At 34.5% G+C, this 23948-nt stretch overlaps 1 protein-coding gene across 5 annotated transcripts in view; it reads right to left on the bottom strand.

Moving 5' to 3' along the window:
- The window catches only part of PCDH7 (protocadherin 7), a 472964-nt gene that overhangs the window by 241457 nt on the left and 207559 nt on the right, over positions 1–23948 (bottom strand). For 3 of the 5 annotated variants that reach the window (XM_070372244.1, XM_070372246.1, XM_070372248.1), the window contains exon 2: positions 5619–5835. In XM_070372244.1, coding sequence (XP_070228345.1) covers positions 5619–5835 — 217 coding nt within the window. The remainder of the gene's footprint in view (positions 1–5618; positions 5836–23948) is intronic. The other 2 variants (XM_070372245.1, XM_070372249.1) reach the window with 1 other exon arrangement.

The following is a 23948-nucleotide window of genomic DNA, read 5'->3' as shown; positions in this document are numbered from 1 at the left end:
GAGATGGTTAGATGGCATCATCAACTCAATGAACATGAGTGTGAGCAAACCCCCAGAGACAGTGAAGGACAGGGATGTCTGGCAGGCTGCAGTCCACGGGGCTGCAAAGAGTCAGGCACAACTGAATGATTGAACAACAACAAATAGATCAATGTCATTTAATTAACACTGTTAATGTTAATTGTCCCTAGATTTCAAGACTGTTTTTTAAGCCAGTACATTCTACTACATTACATATGTAATATAGGACATTGTCTATAGGACAATGTCTTCTTTAGATTCTTTTAGATTATGTTGTTCATTACTGGAAAGCTAGAAAGCTGCTGCAGCATACATCTTGATTGGCTGAGACTGCATAGAGATAATCTCTATTATCACTTTCCCTCTGATGCTGGGAGGGATTGGGGACAGGAGGAGAAGGGGACGACAGAGGCTGGATGGCATCACTGACTCGATGGACGTCAGTCTGGGTGAACTCCGGGAGTTGGTGATGGACAGGAGGCTTGGCGTGCTGCGATTCATGGGGTTGCAAACAGTCGGACACGACTGAGCGACTGAATTGAACTGAACTGAATCACTATGAAAAAGGAGGAGTAAATAGAACCCTCCAGAAGTGAAAGGTGTGTGGACTTGGGGATACTTGGGAGGTACAGAATTTTACTGATGGCTAGGAATGTAAAAAATACAGTCAGACACTGGTAACTAGACAGAGTGAAATGCTAAACCAAGAAAATGAATCCTTTTCAAGGTATATTAGTCTTTTCCCCCACCCTCCCCACACACACAAAAGTTGCAGGGCATTTGTTTTGTGGTATTATGAATATGTTATTAACAAGAATGTGTACTTCTTTGGGAGACTGGAAGAGACAACGTCAATTCAATCTAAATGAAAACAGCAAAAATCAACAATTTCTAGAGGACAGTATCTTACAGATGAGTGCTGAAAATTGGGTAGGTACATGTATACCTGTGGCGGATTCATTTTGATATTTGGCAAAACTAATACAATTATGTAAAGTTTAAAAATAAAATAAAATTGAAAAAAAAAAAAGAAAAGTAGAAAGTAAAGGGTCCTTTATCTTACACAAGGGTATGAGTTTAGTGTCTATTCTCGTTGCCCTTGGTCATAAAAAAAACGGTGCTTCATTCCCAAATGACATTTCAAATATACTGTTATTTAGTTCTGAAATCAATGTGAAAAGTCCATGGCAGATACAGAAAGGGTTCACAGTCAAATGCACCATGCTTCAACCCTCAAGAACAATGTGCTCTAAACACTAAAGCATGTGGAGTGAGGAGAATGAATAAAACAATTATGCCTAGCTTATACATAGATTATAAAAATTATGGAAGTGGGAAATTTAAAAAATTAATATATTAAAAACCAAAATTATCTTTAAATATTTGAGAAAATCAAGAGGCATAAAATTAATTAGGCAGTTAGAATGGGCAAATTTCTGACCATTTAACTTTTAAAAATCTGCCTTATGGATCAACAGCTATTTTCTTACTTTGATTTATTTCTATGTTATACTATCTCAAAGTTTAACTAGAGGAAAACACATACTGTTTTGTACCTTTTGTTCACTCTTACTCTGACCGAAGTTTACACTGTCAGGTAAGAAAGTAAATGTGTTTATTCTATTATGAGATCACTTAGTCATAATTAATGGCTTTGAAGGCACTGTATCCAGAGCCAGATCAGACCTATAAATGCCTCTTGGACAGTGCAATTTGGGGAGATTCCAAAATTGTCTCCCATATTGACATACTGTTGGACCAACTTTTTCATCTACGTAGCCAGAAATCATGCATTTGACCCTTTTCATTTATTTGATTTATGTAATACATTCATTATCTACTACTACAATGCACATGTGTTATATGGGTTGTGAGGAAGGCCCTAGAATTACTTCTGATTGGCCCATATTACACTACATATTATCAAATTCACTCACCATCCCACTAAGAGATCCAAAGTTCTCTTTCTGTTCAGAAGAATAAAATACATAAGAAAAATTGGATGTAAGAAAATAACTGCAGTTTATTGGATCTGTGTATGGTTTTACAGTTAATTTACCTATTTGCCGTATAGATGATAGAAACAGACCCTAAAGAAGTAAATGACCTACCCAATCCTAAACGGAAGTTATGATTAGAGGTTAAGTTGGGTATTTTCCATATTTGAGTTGTTAAACTCATCATGTGATAATGAGATACATAGTTAAAACAAACTAGCCTTGAAAATATGATTCAGGAGGGCTTTTGAAAGAATAAGTTGAGCATGGTACAAAGGCAGGGTAGGCTTAAACTCATAAGCCCCATTCTAAGAGAAAGTCTGAAGACTACTACTAATAAAGAGAAGAGCAAACCTTTGTATAATCAATGGTTGCCTTGAATGTGATCGTGCTTTTAGCCCTAATATCTGGTTTTCACTTGACTTATTAAATTATTTTATCAATAAAGTTGTTTATCGCTACTTAACTTCCTACCATGGATTCCATATTTTAAAATATGTAATTCCACTAAGCATATTTTAATGAAATAGCAACCAATTTCTCCAATCTTATCAAAGGATCAGCATGAAATAATCCTAATAATATTAAGTTAAAGAAAAATATGTTAGTGGTATTTTTCATTAATGAATGCATAATTCATGATGGTTTTCTTAAAAATATTTTTATGTATAACTTTCAATATTCCTTTCCAGAAACTCATGAGATACAAGTACCCCAGGTTTGAAATCATGAAAATGGTGGGTTTCATTTTAATGAATAAATTCTGGTTTCAAAAAATTATGTTTATTTTTACACTGTATTATTTTACCTAAGCTAATAAGAAAATAAAGCTTCGTCATCATTTGGCACTAATGTGGTTTGGAATATAGTGTAAAGCTTGTTAAAAAGAGAACTAACCCATAAGCCCTTAATAAAATTTTGTTATGCTAAAGTATAGAAGGCAGAGATAAAAGCTTTTGTAAAACATGAGTGCATTTCACTATCCATGTACTGAAATTTTCCTGTATTTTGGTTATTTCCTTACTACAGCATCTATGACTATTTTTATCATTAGCTGTACCAACTTATACCCAGTTTCCATCATCACACTGGAATATTATAAAGTTATTGCACTGGAAATTATCTCCTAAACTTTACAATGAAAGTTAATCCAAGGAATTAGTTATAATAGCATTGTTTCTAATAGGTTAAAATTCTTATAGGTTAAAATTAAAAATTCAAAATGTTTGAGGTAATAATAGTTAGGAACTAGGACAGCTTCCAAAATGGTATTTTCATGTAAAATCCAATACAAATCCTGATTAAAACCTAACCAAGCAAAACACTGCAGATTACCTGGATTCCAATTAAATGTGACAAATGAATATTTGACAGGTTTCAATTCCAATTCTATTTATGTCAGGATGATCCATTAATATTGAAGATGAAACTACCAGAACTCAAGCAATACAACTACACTTTATGACTAGATAATAGTCTGAAAATGAACACAACGGAACTCTTAAATGTCAACCGCTACATTTGGATCACCCAAAGTGAATCACATCTCTTCTGTCATTACCTATAGATCAGGGCTAACATGAATCACACTGAGCAGATGACAAATGGTTATATAAACTCCAAATTTCAAGTGTCAGTCACATAAAATCAGGAAAAATCAGTTACATGATTATGTTCCTTGGCTGTTGACAAGACTGAAAACATAGTTATAAATAATAACTAAAAGTCTTTGAGAAATGTTTCTCAGTCAACTTGCTAGCCTTTAACAAGCTCATCTTTTAAGTTTTCCAAGATACGTATGTTTCCTAAAAAGTAACCACTGTGTATTTGTCATATATAATATGTTTATTATTCATTATTTCTTTCTTATTTTAGTGGCACTGAATTCCTTAAACTCAGAAAAGATAAAATGACATTAAAATATGACTGTAATGCCAATGATAATTGATACCCCCAAAATAAAGACTTAATTATACTGTACATTGTGAGAAAAGTACTTTTAAAAATACATATAAAATTATACGATATCATCAAAAGGTAATAAAGATATAGTAAAGCCCTTAAAGTAAATGAATCCTGCCTTCATAGAGAGTGTGTATGTGTAGGTGTGTGTATATATAAAACATTTTGTGGCATTTTTACTTTAATTTTTACTTTTGTACAAAGATTTGAAACATATTTGCCTTAAATATACATTCATCAGCATTGCAGTTCATATATATCAAAGTTGTATTTAAAATTGCATTTAAAAAAATCTAAAAAAAAAGGTGAATTCTTAAAAACCATATCAAACTCCCATCCACATAAGCACACACTGCCATACACACAGATAAGCATACCTTTATAGCCATAAGGCAAAATGCCATTTAATATCTGGATAATTAATCAAGAAGGATTTCAATCAGCAGACCCTGAATCATATCTACTTAGCCAGATAACAGTGTGGAAAAATAACTATTTTACATGACTTAGTTTAGCAACAATTTGATTTGGAGTTATGTATGATACATTACTCTCTAATGCTAGATTTTAATATTCATACGTAAGCTTCCAGAAGAAAAGACTTTTTCCCGCAGTAATAGGTTCTATTTACATATTGTCACTCAAGAAACTGGTATATGACAAAAAGTTAAAATTTCTTATTTCACTTGGGGGATGGAATGGTGAAAGACATAAATTTACTTCAAGGTTTCACTAGAGATAAAAATGTGTGTGATTCCTCTTCCTCTCTCTGCATATAACCAAATTTCTTCTTATATATTAGCAAGAACGTCACCACTCCATTATTTGACATAAATCTATTCTTCAGGCATTTACTTACAACCTTTGGGAACAGAAACAAATGTGAAAAGTGTCATAAGCACTACTTGCAATCTAACACTGTAGCTTAAAGGTAAGTGTACACAGGCTGATTGTGGTAATTATGAGAATCATCTCACAACAGAATAAGAATATAGGGTGCTATAATCTTCCTTCCTCCCTTTCCCTTGCAAAAAAAAAGAAAAAAAAAAAAGAGAGAGAGAGAGAAACCTTATAATTAAATGAGAGGGGAGTTCTAATAGCATTTACAGTCTATTTTGGAGAATAGTATGATACTGTTCTCCTCCTTTGACTCCATTTCTGTTATCACTTGAAAAGGAGAGGTCTGAAAATGCTTTTCTAAATACCTAGGAGACGAAAGAACAGAGCCAGGTGTGTTTATTGTCATTTCCTTTTACCAAGACTGGACAATTACAATTGAAGAAATAGTTGCATGACGAAAATGAATAGAAGAAAACAGTGACACGAGACCTTTCTCAGTGGCTATAGTTTAGGTATTATACTAGTTTAGTTTTTCCCATAACAGGTACTACTCTGATTTATTTGTAAAGGTGTTTATTTCTGACAGGCTGGTTTAAAATGATGGAGCAAGGTCAGTGAATTTAATCTAGAGAATTATGTTCCTTTATTTGGCATTTCTATACTTTAGCAAATATTGATTATTTCAAAGAAAACAGGTTTGGTGTCGGCTATTTTATTTTGATTTTAGACTGACCTTCAAGAGCCTACTTATTACGGCTCCCTAGCGTGAGTGTGTGTGGGTGTTGTGTTGGCCCCTACCATTTTCCATATGCTCTGCCTCACCAACACTGCCATCCGGCGTGGTCCTTTCATAGTTGTCCTCTGGGAGTGGAAGGGCACCCAGTCTTGGCCCTGATGAACTCTTACTGCTTGGTGTTTCTGACTCCTCCAGCCCGCTGTCATAGCAACTCTGCAGTGACCCCTGATGTGGGTCCTGAGGCTGACTCACAACAGAAAACGTCACTCTACGAAATGGCTGTAAGAGAAAAGATTCTGAATGTCACTAAGGTATAAGATTGTAAATGATCTTATTTAAAAAATACATAAATTACATACATTAAGGTTGACGGACAACTAATTCAATACAGAATAAGTTAATATGATAATGCTGAAATTTATTTGCTTAACTCTGTTTTCTGAGGCAATACATTGAGCTTAGATTTTATTATGGAAAAACTGAATATTCCTTTCTGTAACAGAGATAAGAAAACAGCAATGTTACTGAAACACACATTTAAATTTGATATGGTACTTCCACACAGTCATCACTTTTCTATTCTGAAGTCTTCACTTCAAATATGTTTTTCACAAACAGACTCCTTATAAAAACAAAGGTCAGTGATTTTGGAAAGCAATAACTATAGAACTAATCCATCGTAAGAAGACTATTTTTAAATACTTTGTCCTTAGAGCAGATGGTTTAAAATCAAGTGTTCTGGGAATTGACTTCAACTATTAAAGGTACACCTGATAAATAAGAATTCGGATGAAGTGCTAACATATTGGAATACATTTCTTACTTCATTCATATTAAAAATATTACCTACTGACCCTAAAAGTGTAAGGGTAGTATTGAAATAACAGACAAGACTTTCATTAACCAGAGAATTTAAAATAAACTAAAAAAGTTGAATTCTATGTATTTTTACTACAACTAATTCACAATTTGCTCAAAAAAGTAACATCATATACCATTTTTAAGTAGTATTTAAAGTACTGAAAATATTACCCATTGGACATCACAATATAATATGTTACTAATGTTGGCTGAATAGAATACTTACTATATATGGATTTTAAAGGTTATCATAACTACATAATAAAACAGAAACATTTTAGGCTCATTAAGGGAACAAATTAATGCCATACATTGTCAGGGATATATGTACACATAATATTTTGGGGTAGAACCAATATAAAAGGTTCTATAATATCTCTCGTATTATTCTCGGCAAATTGTATTCATTACCTTCTTATATGACTTGAAAGTGGTATAAATGTACAGATTTTTGAACCTATACCTCAGACTGTTTTTTTCTAATATAAAGATAAAACTAATATTGCCAGAATAATGAGAAAGATAACAAACCTTTTCTGCACTTTTACTAGTGGTACAAATCACCCAACACAATTAGAACCAGTAGAATTTTTAAAACGTTAAGTCTAATCTACATACCATAGACTATCAATGGGAAAGCTAAGAAGATCTGTGACAGTTCCCCCAAAATTTATAAAATGGTCTTACTAGAGACAAACACATGCTTCCAAAAAACTTCCCTTTATTTTGTCTCAGATAGAAGACTGGCCAGGAATGTTGTCTATTGTTCATATTTCTAACCAAGTACCTCTCCTTCAATGTACTTATTAGGGTGTATAGTCTATATAAAATCTACTTTTCCATTTAATTCAAAATCAAACTTTAAGAAATTCTGAATTCTGTTGGAAACATTTAAAGCATGTTCTCTTCTTTATAATGTTTCCCTGAATTGGAACTGCAGTATTTTAAAACAATTACAAAATATTACTAGGATAAGCATCATACACACCATGGGCCCAAATTTTCTAGCAACAAAATCTCTAGAAACATTTTCCTTTTTTCACTATAATCTCACATTGCTTTAGAGTAGTATAATTGTGATAGTTTGCCTTATTTCTTAATAAATATGAAATCAATTTGTATTTACCATGCTTTATCTTATGTGTGCATATTTTTCTTTCTTTTTTTCCCATTTATACTCCCAATTGACTGCAAACCGTCTGTGAATTATGTTCAGTATCACCCCAGAAATGGAATTAATGACAGTCCCCTAAAACCAAATTGCTTTGCACATAGAAGCCACTTAGCAAATAATACTGAACAATAAAATTTTAATGACAATGCTGAATTTAGGAAATAATGCTGTGGGTCATGAAAACATATTATCAGTTCAAGACATAGCAATGGATTAAGAAAATCACATTAAAAATAAAAGAGGGTCAAAGGCTTTTTAATTCTATTTTAATGATTCTCAAATCTTTTAGAATCAGTCCACTCATGCAAGGAGAAAGTTCAAAATGAACACAGAAATAGGTAAATTATGCTAATGGATTGACAAAGAGAAATAAGAAATTATGAGAGAAAATATTTCATTTTGATATAAAAAAGAAAGTGATGTTTGAATGAAGGTGTTAATCTCATAATCCGTGCTTAAATGCTGGTTCTACTAAAAGTAATACTAGAATATCACAGACAGGAGATAGACTATGTTTATAAAACACTGTTTTCTATCATGGATTATATAATAATTGCTATGAATCTGTGCATTTTACTTTCTAGATTCTGTACTCTATTTTAATTGTGAATATTTTAATCCCCATGAATTACTGTAGGTTACATATTAAGTTTAATGATAGAATGAAAATGTTGTAATTTTAAAATACTAAGATGAATATATATACTAGAAAATGCTCAGATCCATCAATACTTCCTTTTTGCATAAAAAAGCTTTTTCATTTAAAATCATATCTAAAATAATGAAAAAATGACATAATAAAATCTGAAATAAAAAATATTACCCAATGGATCGTAAAATGCCCTATCATTTTTATCTGCATTTAAAAAAATTCCAATAGAATTCTACATACAACATAAACACTACATTGCTATCTCTTAAATTCTACTTTGATAATTTTAAATAAATAAAAATCTGTGGCAAACTGTTTAAGTTGGTAATGTGAACCAAATTAGTACAGATACCTGAATTCTGAAAGAGAACCCATTAATGCAAGAACTAAGTTTTAATTCCAGTAATAAATCAGACATGTATTACAGGTTTAGATAACAGAGTAGACAGATAGGCAGACAGTTAGGGAGACAGACAAGTATTTACGGGTTGGGTCTATTGAGAAGATAGGCTTTATGGCAGAAGTTATGACACAGAATACATATTATTTACATACCAGAGATATATTGACTAAACCAGAAGTGTAAGCATTGTGTTAACTGTGACAGAGATAATGAATTTGGTAATGACTAATACTCTGAAGTACAGTGGCTTAAGTAGTGACTCCTAAAACTTAGATGTGTCTTAGAAACATCCAGAATACTTGTGAGAAAACATAGTGCCAATATCTGGCCTCAACTTAAACCCAATGAATCAACATTCAGGGTGGAAGTGGGTACCAGGAACTTCTAATATTTCTCAGGGTGATGAGAGGCACAGAGAGGATGGGGAAATCCTACAATTGAATATTTAGTCAGAAAGTCAAACTGCTTCAGGAAGCCAGATGGTCCTTTAAGTATTCATAGAATTTCCCTGTAAAGTCACAGAAGCATGGTTTCATCTTGAGATGCAAAAGTATGGTATGAAGATATCTAGTGACCTGAGGTGTTTGAGCTTTCGACTTTTCTGTCTAGGGTGACAAATGACTTGTCTTGCAAAGGCAAACTCACTTTCTATGCAAAACAGGAAAAAGCAGAAGAGCTTGAGGAAGCCTGTCAGTTTCCCAGCTTTTTGAAACAATGAAGATGTGCTTGAAAACTAAGTAAGTAATGCAAGAAAGAAGTCTCCAAGAGACTTCCCTGGCAGTCCAGGGGTTAAGACTTTGCCTTCCAACTCAGGGGCTGCGGGTTTGATCCCTGGTCCTGGTGCTAAGATCCCACATGCCTCCTGGCCAAAAAAACAGAATATAAAACAAAAGCAACACTGTAACAAATTCAATAAAGACTTTAAAAATGGTCCACATTAAAAAAAAAAAAAATGGTCCACATTAAAAAAAAAATCTTAAAAGATGAAGTCTCCAAGAAAGTTTTTACAAAAATTGTGAGTGGTATGTGTGTGAGAATTATAAACAAGAGGGGGTGGAAATCAAAGATTTTTATTAGGCAAATAAATGACCTAATTAAAGGGGTGAGATTAAAGACATGGTCTCACCATTCCCTACAAAAGAGTAGGAGGAAGAAATGTTGAAGGCAGAGGATTATGCTAAAAAAGAGAGGGGATTGTCTTTTTGTCTTGGTTATGGTTTCTTTTGCTGTGCGAAAGCTTTTAAGTTTAATTAGGTCCCTCTGTGGTGACCTAATTGGAAAGGAAGTCCAAAATAAAGCGGGTATATGTATATGCATAGCTGATTCACTTTGATGTACAGCAGAAACTAACAAAACATTGTAAAGCAACTATACTCCAATAAAAATTTTTTAAAAGAAGGAAAGAAAGAATGGGGAAACAGCAATAAGAATGCTCAGCAAGGCCATTACAGAGCAAACTGTGTGGCTGACTGGCTGTCATTATACCTACATTTGTGATGTCCCATTGTATCTCAGGGTTTCAAGGATGTTCCAACAATAATTCTATATATTTAAGAAACTCAAAATCTTATAGGTATATAAAAACAGCCAAAAATATAACATTATTAAATTTCCAACAATGTAAAGGCATCCCCCCCCAAAAAAAAATTCCATGAAACTTGTTTATGAATTCAGGCAGGCATTGCAAAGAAGGGGTTTCTTGGATTGAGATCTCTAAAATAATTTTGATAGATAATATATATTTGAGGGCTGATTACAGACTTCATATTTGAAAACAGGGGCAAAGAATAAAATATAGGACTAATAAGAACACCAAGTCACTTTTGAGACTCAGAAAACAAGGAAGCTGGTAATTTCTGGAAAGCAAATAAAATCTTCTGTTATCAAAGGCATCAGAGATAGTGAAAAGAATATTGATTACTGTAAGTCCATTGGATTCATCCATTAGGAGGTCATTTTTGTTATAAAACCTCTAAACTCTGGGGAACAGTTCTAGGAGATTAAGTCAGAGGAAGTAAAAGACCTCTTGTAAACATAAGGAGACATGGAGAAAGTGGGTGTAGGCTTCTAATTTTTAAAATGGTATGGTATAAGAGAGATGTCGGGTGGCAGTTAAAAGGAATAAGATGTATGTAAAACCTTTATCTGTTTTTTTGTCTTTCTTATTATTGAAAAAAAAATGCTTCAGGGAAAGTAGTTGAAGATGCCAGCAAAAATGGCAAGCAAAAAATATGCCTAATAATATAAAGTTTCCCAAAACGAAATAAATCAGAGACTAGAAGTAAACTAACAAGAATTAATAGAGAAATAAAATTGAAATCACAAAGGCAAGGCAAACAGTAAAACTTGTTGGGGAATTACATGCAGGGTCCATTGGTCCATGTGTGTATGTTTAATGAGAAATATATATATGCTGCTGCTGCTAAGTCGCTTCAGTCGTGTCCAACTCTGTGCGACCCCATAGATGGCAGCCCACCAGGCTCTGCCGTCCCTGGGATTCTCCAGGCAAGAACACTGGAGTGGGTTGCCATTTCCTTCTCCATTGCGTGAAAGTGAAAGTGAAGTTGCTCAGTCACGACCGACTCGTAGCGACCCCATGGAATGCAGCCCACCAGGCTCCTCCAAACATGGGATTTTCTAGGCAAGAGTACTGGAGTGGCTTTCCATTGCCTTCTCCTATAATATATATATATATATATATATATATATATATATTAGAAACTACAGAAAAATTAAAAAAGATTCTATTCCAAGCAACCTTATGGATTCCCTATTGACCTCAGAAAAGTTAGCTGACCTCTGGCTCTTGTGCCTTAGGCTCAGGGTCTATAAAATGCAGAAAATAATACCTATCCCTTACTAACTTAAATTCTCTGAGAAATAATGAGATAGCTTCTACAAAGAGCCTTAAGCTCCCTCAAAGACATATACTATAAAAGGTATTATACCTCAGGCCACAGCTATATAATGAGAACTATCTCCCGTTATGTTTTAAGTTTGTTTTTTGCAAGAAAATAAAGGTCTAGTCCAATAATTTACAAAGTTTCTAAATATAATTTTAAAAATCCATGTAAAATCTCAAACCTAAGTCTCCTATTCATGCACTGATTTTTGTTTTTCTAAAGGCAGGTTATTTGTGAAACAAATAGGTACACAAATAACACCCACATTTTTCAAAAAATATTTGCATCCAATCATTTACTGAGCATGAACATCTATAAGTTTAATTATTTAAGAGTGACATTCACGAATTAATTTTTGTTTCCATTATGACACACTGGAAACTTTCACTTGACGACACATATATATTCAAAGGTAACTCTGGGGCTTCCCTGATGGCTTTGTAGTAAAGAATCTGCCTGCCAATGCAGAAACATGGGTTCATCCCCTGATGCAGGAAGATGCCACATGCTGCAAAGCAGCTAAGCCTGGGCATCACAGCTATAGAGCCACACTCTAGAGGACCGAGCCACAACTCCTGAAGCCTGCATGCCCCAGGACCCATGCTCTGCAACAAGAGAAGCCACCCCAGTGAGAAGCCCACCCATGGCCACTAGAGAGTAGTACCTGCTTGTCACAACTAAAGAAAAAGCTTGCGCTGCAGTAAAGACCAAGCCCAGCCAAAAATAAATAAATAAACAATGTTTTTTAAAAGTTACTTTGAATAATATCCAATCCCTGGGGCAGGGGATGTACTTTGATACTCATGCCAGGCCCCAGCTGATGGAAATGGATTATAATTGACTTTGCTTTAAACTACTATAGACTTGGAATCAGTCTATTTTTCATATTATCCTTATCCATTCTTTATATAATTTTATTCACTTGCTATTTCAAAATCTAGAGGTCACATGGGAAGTGGACATGAATGGAGAGGTCCTCTCCCTTCTGTCCTTGCCCTCATGCTGTGGAGTATGTAAGTATGGCTGTCTCTTCTTACCCTCGTCTCCTGAGCGGGAATTCTGATACACCCAAGATGAGGAACATGTGATTGCCAAGACCATTTCCACAAATAAAATTAACATAGCTGAAGCTCCAATACATTGGTCATCTGATGTGAAGAGCCAACTCACTAGAAAAGACCCTGATGCTAGGAAAGATAGAAGGCAGGAGAAGGGGGCAACAGAGATAAAGATGGTTGGATGGCATCACTGACTCAATGGGCATGAGTTTGAGCAACCTCTTGGTGTTGGTAAAGGACAGGGAAGCCTGGCTTGCTGCAGTCCACGGGATTGCAAAGAGTCAAACACAACTGAGTGACTGAACAACAAGAAATAAACTTGAAAGGACAAAAATAGCAAATAAGGATAAAGTTGGGTGCTGGGGGGATACACATTGTAACATATTTAGTACATACATTTGCCTATTAATATTTTGGATTTAAAAAAAATTTGGATTTTTTTAAACTTGGAAAACATGAACAGTAGTTAAAATGGTATATAGGTAAACTTGGTATCAAGAAAAAGACACCTTGCTTAGATGAGGAGAGGATTTACGATATGTGTGGATGACAGAAATAAGGCTTGCATTCTAATGACAGTATTGCAAGGTGTGAGGCATTCATGACAGGAAAAGGTGATGAACATTTGATTCATTCTTCTTTTTGTGAAATTTCATCTCCACAATTGCAAACGTGAATTACCAAACAGTAAATGTAAAGCTAGGCAATCCAGCAGGTTTCTGGAGGTCACATAAGAAGTTATCACAATCCCCACTTTACTTCACATATGGAGTAGAAGCCAGATCTCATCCTGCTTTATTCAGAGAGTTCACAGAAAGTTAAGTTCATACATTTTAAATCCATTAGAGGACTGGGACAATTTTCTAAAAAGCTTTTTTTTTAAAAATATCTAGAAAGTGAAAGTGTTAGTCGCTCAGTCGTGCACAACTCTTTGTGACCCCACAGACTGTAGCCCACAAGACTCCTCTGTCCATGGCATTCTCTAGGCAAGAATACTGGAGAGGGTAGCCATTCCCTTCTCTAGGAGATCTTCCAGACCCAGAGACTGAACCAGGGTCTCATGTACTGCAGGTGGATTTTCTACTATCTGAGTCACCAGGGAAGCCTAGAAAGTTTATGTCAAATTGTCCAACTGTCTTATTTTTCTATCTTGCAGATTCATTTTTTTTTAATTTTAGAGAGCCATATAACTGCCCTCCTTTTTTGAAAGTACTGACATAATAGCATACACTATAAATAATATGTACTTTTGAGGAAATTTCATTCTGAAATTAACAGTAATATGTTATTCTGTTTCCAGAATTCAGTCATTGGCATTACATCTCCAGGGCCTAATTATTTTAAAAAATTCTTTATCACAAAGTTCATTTATAGTTTCTAAGAAAGCCAATAAAGACCAGATGCATATTCACAAAAATAAAATAATAAAAATTTATTTTATCCATTCTTAATTATTGTTTAAAACATAACCATCACACCATAAATAAATATTAAATCTCATAATCAGCACAGTTAAAAATACTGACCTTCCACTTGCATTAACAAAATCCTCTAAGTTACAATCTGCACAATAATAATGGATTGTGTTCTCTAAATAGGGCAGTGGCTAATTTTTGAAAAGGGAAAGAAAATAGTTGAACTTTGGGAATATCCTATTATACGTAATATTTACAGTAAAAGAGAAAACACAGCATCAGGTTAACAAGGGAGTAACTTTCCCCTTGGAGTCCATCAACCTAGTGACACGACCTTTTTGAGGATTTCATTTGCAAGAGGATACAACCCTAAAAATGACGCTAGAAAGAACTACAGGTTAACTCTCTTTCCCTGTTGGATGCTGTTCTGTGTCTTACAGACAACTTTATTGGGAACTTTAAATCTGTACCTTCCTTTTTAGTTTCAATAGTTTCTCCATAAATCGTCTTCTTATCTGGAACTCACATACAACTGTCTCAGTCACATCAATTATTTCTGTATGGGCTGAAAAGGCTTTTCTATTTTTTCCAATTCACTTAGTTATGTCCATCAAACAAACTTCTAATGACTCTCTTTGTCAGTCATTAAGCACTGAAACAGTCATGGAGCAGAACATTGCTAAATTAAAAGGAGTGCTGCTTTTGCTTTTTATTTTAAAAAGAACTAAAACTGGGAGATCTTTCCTTGCAAATGAACAGGTACTTGATTAATCTGCAAACATTTTGAACCAGTGTCAGTGGCTACTGAACAAACATATCTAAGATTCCATAGTGCATTAGTTGAAATATGTCTGGCAGAATCTTCAAACAAACTTTAATGAGGTCTTTTAACTTTTTAGGGGCATCTTCCTTTGCTAACATCTTAAAGTTCTTCTGTACTTCAAATCGCCTTTCTTTCTTTCAAGTCAATAGCAGATGAAAGAGTAGTAAAAAGAAACATGTTGAGACATTTGGATTGGTTAATTAAAACACTTATTTGGGGGAGGAGAAGTTAAATAATTGTATTTTTTCTGACTTGCATGCAGTTACATATTTGACATTGTTGTATATATTTGTTCTGCAGAAACTAAGAATGTAGGTTATACTTAATAATTCTTAGTCCACTAGATCACAAGTGTGAAGTGTTTTCTTCTCAGTCATGTCCAACTCTGCGAAATCATGGACCAGGGTTTGCCAGGCTCTTCTGTCCATGTAATTCTCCAGGGAAGAATACTGGAGTGGGTTGCCATTTCCTTCTCCACAGTGATGCAAAAGAACGATAATGATAATATTAAAATAGTAGCTATTCATTTCACTTGTGTTGTCACTTTTCCTCATGTGTGGTTCATAAGGATATTTTGATTTTGAAAATGAGAAAAAAATAATGAACTTAATATTCAAACTACTGCAAGAACTGCTGCTGCTGCTAAGTCACTTCAGTCGTGTCCGACTCTGTGCGACCCCAGAGACGGCCACCCACCAGGCTCCCCTGTCCCTGGGATTCTCCAGGCAAGAACACTCTGGAGTGGGTTGCCATTTCCTTTTCCAGTGCATGAAAGTGAAAAGTGAAAGAGAAGTCGCTCAGTCGTGTCCGACTCTTTGTGACCCCATGGACTGCAGCCTACTAGGCTCCTCCATCCATGGGATTTTCCAGGCAAGAGTACTGGAGTGGGGTGCCATCGCCTTCTCCGACTGCAAGAACTACTCTAATCTAAAAATAAAAGTTTGTCTCATATTTTTTTAGTGAAAATATCAGAAAACAGAAGAGACAAAAGCCCAAAAGTTTTAGTAATGTAGGCAAATATTATTGTCTGAAAACTTCTAAATAAGACACTGTGCTCTGAAACACAAATTGTGGGTCTTTTGTATTGTGGACACATTGTTGCAACTTTTTTTATGAAGGGACAGAAAATAAATATTTTAGGCTTTGTAGGTCACGGGTCTTTGTCACAACTTCTCATTTTGACATCGTCCTGAAAAAACAACCGTTAAAGATACAGAAATGAATAAGAATGGCTAGGTTCCAATAAAACTTTATTAATTAAAATAGGAAATTGAATTCCATATGCTTTTCTTGATTTATAAAATGCTGTTGTTAAATTTTTAATCATATTGAAATGTACAAAAATATAACTTTTCTGTTGTATTAACATTTTAAAAGTTACTGCATATTTTTCAACCAGTGTGTAAAGTCCTCATAAACAGTATGTATCAATTATATCTGTTTCAATGATAGTGCCTTGAAAATAGTTTATATTAAATTGTCATTTGTTAGCTTGTTTTAATATTTATTGTCTTTTTCGCATATAACTCTGAAGTAGAGAATCAGCAGACATGAGTCCAGTACTTCCTCTGATACTAAGTGTAAAATCTGGTGGAAAGATTAATCTTTCAATTTTAGCATCTTCAACTTTAAAAGGAAAGAGTTTTAGCAAATGATACTTAACATCCTTTTTAGTTCCTTAATTCTTTGAAACTATAAGAAGATAGGTTTGTTCAATAAGTCAATAAATGGCTGAAATGTGTGATTTTAAACTACTCTTTTTCACCATTTAAGAAATTCCTTAGTACGCTGCATGGTCTTCAAAACATTAAAGCAACTAGGAATGTGTTTACTCATGAAGCGAGAATCATGAACAAACATATGTATAATAACAAAACATTTTAGTCAATTAGCTTAATGAAAAGCTACAAAAATGACTTAACATCTTTGTGAAAAGTGTTTTCAAAAAGTAAAGACTTTCTCTGGAATGTCAACGCCATGAAATAAGCTTGTCTAAATGTTCCGTATCCTCTGAAACCACTTCTTCTGTGAGTTCTTCTTTGATTCACCCCCCGAAAAATGTTCAAGTGAAAAAAAAAAAAAAATACTCGAGTTCCTACTGTGTGCTAGAGACTGTGAGATCTCATTCGTCTCTTAACGGTATGCTTTGAATAGCAGAGGTTAGCAAGGTTGGTATGCAATTGAGTGGTGAAAACATGCTGGGCCGTTGATTGGATTTCACCTCCCAATTCCTTTGAGACCCTACACAGTCCCTTGTAAGTTTCTATGTTTACATGCACAGAGAAACAGGAAGGCAGAGGGAGTCCTATTTAGGAAAAGAGAATATTGACAGGCAGCTAATGAGAAAAAGACTATCTTTGCAATGATACTCAATTCAACAAAAGCTTATTAAGCACTTGCTTTGTGCCTGCCACTGCGCCGAAAAATCTACATGCTGCAAATTTAGGCATTAAGCTCAGCTGGGCAAGTGCAGAATAATCATACAAAAGCACTCACAGAATACAAGCAAAGGTTTCTTTTTTCCTTTTTGGTATTGTGATAATCATCAAAAGCTCAGTTCACAAACCTCTCAGTTGCTTTGCATGACTATTCTACATATCCATGGAGTTCCACAAGTGCTGAATGCGGTTGATAAAAACCTGTGTCTTAAACTACACAGTTGGAGTTAGACTGCAGCAGTTCAAGGGAGTAATGCTGAAGAGCCAACTGGAGCTCCTAAAGAATTGTCCAGGTTTCCGACTACTAAACTACTAACACTGAACAAATAAACAACAGCAACAAGGAAAAAAAATATAATAATAACCTTTTAAAAGCTACCTCCTAAAATACATAGGGGCTTTCCAGGTGGCGCTAGTGGTAAAGAATCCACCTGAAACTCAGGATATGCAGGAGATGTAGGTTTGATCCCTGGGTGGAGAAGATCCCCTGGAGGATGGCATGGCGACCCAATCCAGTATTTTTGCCAGGAGAATTCCATGGACAGAGAAGACTGGCAGGCTACAGAGTTGGACACAACTGAAGTGACTTAATAGTCACGCACACAAAATACATAGAAGTTTAGAAGCACAGACAGGAGTCTGCCTCATAAACACCTGAATCAATTCTCTCATCCTGAAATGAATGAAAATGAAACTTGCATTTTAGGATCCACTCAAACAGATGCTCCAGATTTTTTTTCTCTTTTTTTTTCCTTTTCTATCTTAGACATTACATCGAAACTGCACCTGGTAAAACTTGTTTGGAAAGCTACATAGATTTTAAAAACATTATGTTTTCATATTCTACAGAATGAAGGTCTGTGTCCTTAAGTAGCTTTTCCTGGTCTGAATGGATTAAAGTGTCTGACAGAAATCAAGATAGACAAATGGAATAAGGCTCTGAAGTTTTACTTAAGCATTTAATTAGTGGACTGAGTTGAAACCTAACTCAAGCCGAATCTTCTGCTATCCACATGAAACTCCTGCTACCCACATGAAACCATACCTCTGCCATCTCTGCTGGTTTACTTGTTTTATTTTCTCTGTACTTTGTTTAAAAGAAAAGTTACAAGGGCCCCTAAGGAAAAATGTATTCAATGCCGAGATATGCTTGTTTTCATTCCTTAATAGAAGTCAAATAACTCCAGAAAAATGAGTGAAAGTGGACTTAGAAGGCAGAAAAGTGGACTCTGAAGATACATACATCCTAATCCTTAGAACCTGTGAATTGGTGAACTTACATGCAAAAGGGGAATTTTAGATTGCAGATAGATTAAGTTTACTAATCAACCAATATTAAAATAGGGATATTATTTTGGATTATCTAGGTGGGCACAATGTAATCACAGGTTTCTTTTTTTTTTCTTTGTTAAAAATTTATTTAGTTTTAATTGAGGGCCTTCCTTGTAGCTTATCTGGTAAAGAATCTGCCTTCAATGCAAGAGACCTGGGTTCAATCCCTGAGTTGGGAAGATCCCCTGGAGAAAAGAAAGGCTACCCACTCCAGTATTCTGGCCTGGAGAACTCCATGGACTGTGTAGTTCATGAGATTGAAAAGCGTCAGACACAACTGAGCAACTTTCACTTTCACATTTTTAATTGAAAGATAATTATTTTACAATGTTGTATTGGTTTCTACCATACATCAACATAAATCAGCCACAGGTATACATATGCCCCCTTCCTCTTGAACCTCCTTCCCACCTCCCACCCCATCGTACCCCACCCTTCTGGGTGGCCACAGAGTACTGGTTTGCGCTCCCTGAGTCATATAGCAAATTCCCTTTGGCTATCTATGTACATATGGTAGTATAAATGTTTCCATGCTACTCTCTCCATTTGTCCCACCCTCTCCTTCCCTCACTGTGTCCATAAGTCTGTTCTGTATGTTTGTGTCTCCATTGCTGCCCTACACATTTACAAACAATAAATGCTGAAGAGGGTGTGGAAAAAAGGGAGGCTTCTTGCAATGTTGTTGGGAATATAAATTGATAATAGCCACTATGGATGACAGTATAGAGATTCCTTGAAAAACTAGGAATAAAACTACAATATGACCCAATAATCCCAGTCCTGGGCATATATCCTAAGAGAACCATAGTTGAAAAATACACATGTACTCCAGTGTTCACTGCAGCATGGTTTACAATAATAGCTAGAACATGGAAGCGACCTAGATGTCCACTGACAGATGAATAGATAAAGAAGTTGTACTGTGTATACATATATATATATATATACATACATATATATACATACATACATACAGTGGAACATTACTCAGCCCTAGAAAGGAAAGCATTTCAGTCAGTTCTAATGAGGTGGATGAACCTGGGGCCTATTATAGAGTGAAGTAAGTCAGAGAAAAAATAAATATCATATATTAATATATATATATATATACATTTATGTATATATATATGGAATCTAGAAAGATGGTACTAATGAATCTAATCTTCCTTAAAAGGAGAAAGGGAAGGTGGAAAAGGAAGTCAGAGTTTTGCAATGTAATATCTATACTCACCTTCCCAAACTATGAAGACAGAGGAAGGGGCCATGAGTTAAGAATCCTGGTGGCCTCTAGAAGATATTAAAGGTAAGGAAGGGAGCATATTTTCCCCCAAAACTCTAGCATAAACACTGTCTCACTTTGATTTTAGCCCAGAAAGACCTATTTTGAATTTCTGTCATCAACAATTGCTATAGCTTTAAGCCATTAAATTTTAGTAATTTGTTATAGGAGCAATAAGAAACATGTAATGGGCCATGGAGCCTGAGGTATGATGGGAAAAAAAGAGAAGTAAAGCAGTTGGGCCTACATTTCATATTTATAAAAGAAGTTAGTCATCATTCAAATTTAATTTGGTATTCCATTCCTATATTACTCCACCTATAGAGCATAGAGAACGGGCATGTGATTCTAATATCTGTACTTATTTTATAAAGCATTCAAATGTATTATTACGTATTTTATGTTGAAAGGTCTAAAAACTGTAAAAATATTGAAAATAATCTTTATAGCCTTATTTTCACATTTATTATTCTTTTAATAGTGAAAGTGCTAATACCAAATAAAACTAAATTGAAAGGATTAGGTCTCTGTTCACCATTCATATGGGGAAAACTACTTCAAATTTGCATTTCAGTCTTCTCTTATCAGATTACTAATACTGTATTTGAAGAAAACCACAGACTTCCAAATCAGGAAATCAGAATTTATTTTCCTGATGTCAACTATAATTTGAACAGGTTTGGGCTACTGACTTAATTCTTCTGAGCTGGGATTCAACTTCTGTAAATATAAATTATAATATCTCCATTTAAAGGATACAATGGAAATCCAATCTTGGAGTACATTGTAGAGTGTCCTATACATTATAATGGTAAATTGAGTTCAAAATTTTGTCCATAGGCCAAAAATTTATGGAGCTGATAAAAGATATTTTTTTTTTAATTCTATAAACTTGGAAGAAACAAATTCTTCCCACTATGCTAGCATAAAGAAAGATAGTGAATGTCTTGATTTTTGAGAATAGCTTCATCTACACTGGAGAGAGTTAATAAATAAATACTGATGGTGCCTAACTGGAGTTACCATATTTGTAGATATTGTCTATTGTCTACTACTTTTACTTCTTTGTTTTACACTTGTGTATTGAAAAAATTTTCTAGGAAGATGAATTCTTTCTACTAAAACTTTAACTTTTCAGAAGGAAAGCAGAAAATAAATTCAACAAATAAAGAATAAGTAAGCATGTTGGTATTTCATGGTTCTTTAGAGAAAAGAGGATACTTGTAACTTGACTGTTACATGGGGACTCAAAGGACACAGTGGGGGAAGGAGAGAGTGGGATGAATGGAGGAAGTAGCACAGACATATACGCACTACCATGTGTAAAATAGATAGCTGGTGAGAAGTTGCTGTATAATACAGGGGCCCCAGCTTGGCACTCTGTTATGATCTAGAGGTGCAGGATGGGGGAGAGCAGGGAGACTCAAGAGGGACGTGATAGATGTACGATTATGGCTGATTTGCATTGTTGCATGGCAGAAACCAGCACAACATTGTAAAGCAATTTTTCTCTAATTAAAAAAATAAATTTTAAAAATGTGATAATTATACAGAAGGACAGATAGTCTGAAATACTGTCCGGAGTTTAGTTTTCAGTCATAATTTGAAAATATAATCAATAGTATCCAATATTTGCCATATATTATTTCAATATTAAATGCCACAAGAACAACTTATTTCAATTGCCATCTTCTTGAGAAAAATGGTCAAATTCTTAAGCTTCTAGAAAATGCACATTTTTAAGCATGAGGGAAAAACGAGTCCACAAGGCCATAACATCATAAGACCATCATATTTTATTACTAGTATTCTTATTTGACTAAGTCTGTTTACATTTCATATTTAGGAGATACATGGGGTACCATATCTAAAGACAAATATTTTATTCCTCTCTTTTTTTACCTTATGACCTTTTCCAAGTCTCTGATCTTTTTATTTTTTCACACTTCATATACATTGACATTTTGGAGATGTTGCTTCCCTGATATCTTAATTTTCACTTCAAAGGTGCTAAAATTATAACCCTCTGGTACCCATAGTTTGGGAAGTTCATTACATTCTGTGTATTAAGAAATAAAACTAATAATAAACCACATAATTAAGTTACCTCTTGTATTCTAGGGGAAACTTTTTTTTAAATATTTAAGCTCAGTTTTTGTAACAACTGCTCATACCGGTAGATTGTGAATTAACTAGAGATAACATGTATTATCTTCACCTAGTTTGACAGAGAGCCCCGAAGTAAGTCAGAGATACTTTACTGAGCAAGAAACTTACATATTGCAACTGTACAATGCAAAGAGAAATCTTTCTAGGGGGCAATCAGTAATTAGTAGCAGACATTTCCCAGAACACATGGGAGGAAGGCAAAGCCTTCTTAATGATATAGCTGATAACATGTCTGCATTTAAAATGCATAGTGATTATTCCCTAACACTCATTTATTGCTTACCATGTGTCCATTCAAAGCTTATTTAATTTTCACAATAGTACTATGAGGCAAATGTAGAAGCCAGTACCTATGAAAGTAACTTGCCGGTAGTCACACAGTGGCTAAATGATCATAGCTCCGCTCTTGCTCACCAAGCAATAGCTTTGCCTTGATTAAACCCTAAGAAATTGATAAACAGACACAGGCGTGCTCATATAGTCACAAGAGTACTGGCTTAGGGAAATCATATTCTAGCACAGATCAGCTACTTAAAAGCCTACAAGTGCTCAGGAGAAAAAAGTTGATTATCTCAGCCACTTCTGATAAGGGTTCCTCAGGCTGAAAATCAGACATTCAGATTTGAATTCTACTGGAGATTATGTGTAGTTTGTTATACTTTAGCCAAGTATAAAAGAAAAGGGACATACTTCACTTTCTATCATGTGGGATTTAATTTTCTTAGTCTAATAAACCTTTCGGCTTTGTTTTACACAAGTCAGCTGTTCTCTGCTCTGCTTACATATTTAAATTACCCCCACCTAAAGAGTATTGATACTTGGACCATATCCTAAAATTATTTTGGGATAGAGCTCAGCATCTATGTCAGCAGGGGTGAAAATCCACTCTAATCCTGAAATAAAATGGAAAAATCATTCTAAATTTCTATGTGCTTTGGCTGCCAGGAATCTCAGCACTCAATCATCATCTATTTATAAGCCCAAGCAAGATAGGTGCATTTCCTTATTCTTGTATGTGGTTTTTGAGGTATTATTTCCATTTTAATATCTCATTATAAATTTGTTTTATCATAAAATATCCCAAATCCTTTTGGGAGCAGATGGCCTACATTTTGAAGATGATTACAGAAAAACTTAAAATGAGCATTTCTTATCATTCACTTTACTTTGGGAAAACAAATGACTTGCATGTTATTTTTCTAAAAGCTGTAATACATTCTAGAGAAAGTAATTTGTAATTAAAATCAGCCATACTTGGGGTTTTGTTCAAAAACAAGAAGACTAAGAGAGTTTTATTTATTAAATAGTATAGGAATGATCAATTCTCTGGGGTAGGATATGGCTACTCACTCCAGTATTCTTGCCCAGAAAATTCCATGGATAGAGGAGCCTGGCAGGCTACAGTCCATGGGGTCACAAAGAGATGAACGTGACTGAACACAGCCCTAGCCCACATAGGCATGGGAATGATCAACATGTCATTAAAATATGTTTTAAACACTAGAACATTCATCTCCATGAAGTTATCTAATACCCATCATAAGACATGTATGATCTATTTTGCTCCTCAATTAATGATTAGTTTTATATAACTAGTGATTACTCTATTTTTTATTGTTATAGATGCGTATTGCTATTCATGACTTTATTTCTATACAATAGTTTGCTAGTTTTTCAAGACTAGGAAATTCTCAGATATAATGCCATTAATGACAGCATTATCGAGCACCTTTAAAATCATCTTTAGTATCACTTCCTCCATTTAACATTTGTTGCACCATATTTTTTTACTTTCTTTTTCTTCTAAATATGTCATTCTCCTAACAATATTGCATCAACCATCCATGACAAATTATCTTGCTCTGTCCTGTGACTTCTGTGCATT

The sequence above is a fragment of the Bos mutus genome, chromosome 6, assembly GCF_027580195.1.
Source record: "Bos mutus isolate GX-2022 chromosome 6, NWIPB_WYAK_1.1, whole genome shotgun sequence".
NCBI classification, from domain to species: Eukaryota; Metazoa; Chordata; class Mammalia; order Artiodactyla; family Bovidae; genus Bos; species Bos mutus.
The sequence above is the reverse complement of the archived record's forward strand: the minus strand, read 5'-3'. Positions and strand labels throughout refer to the sequence as shown.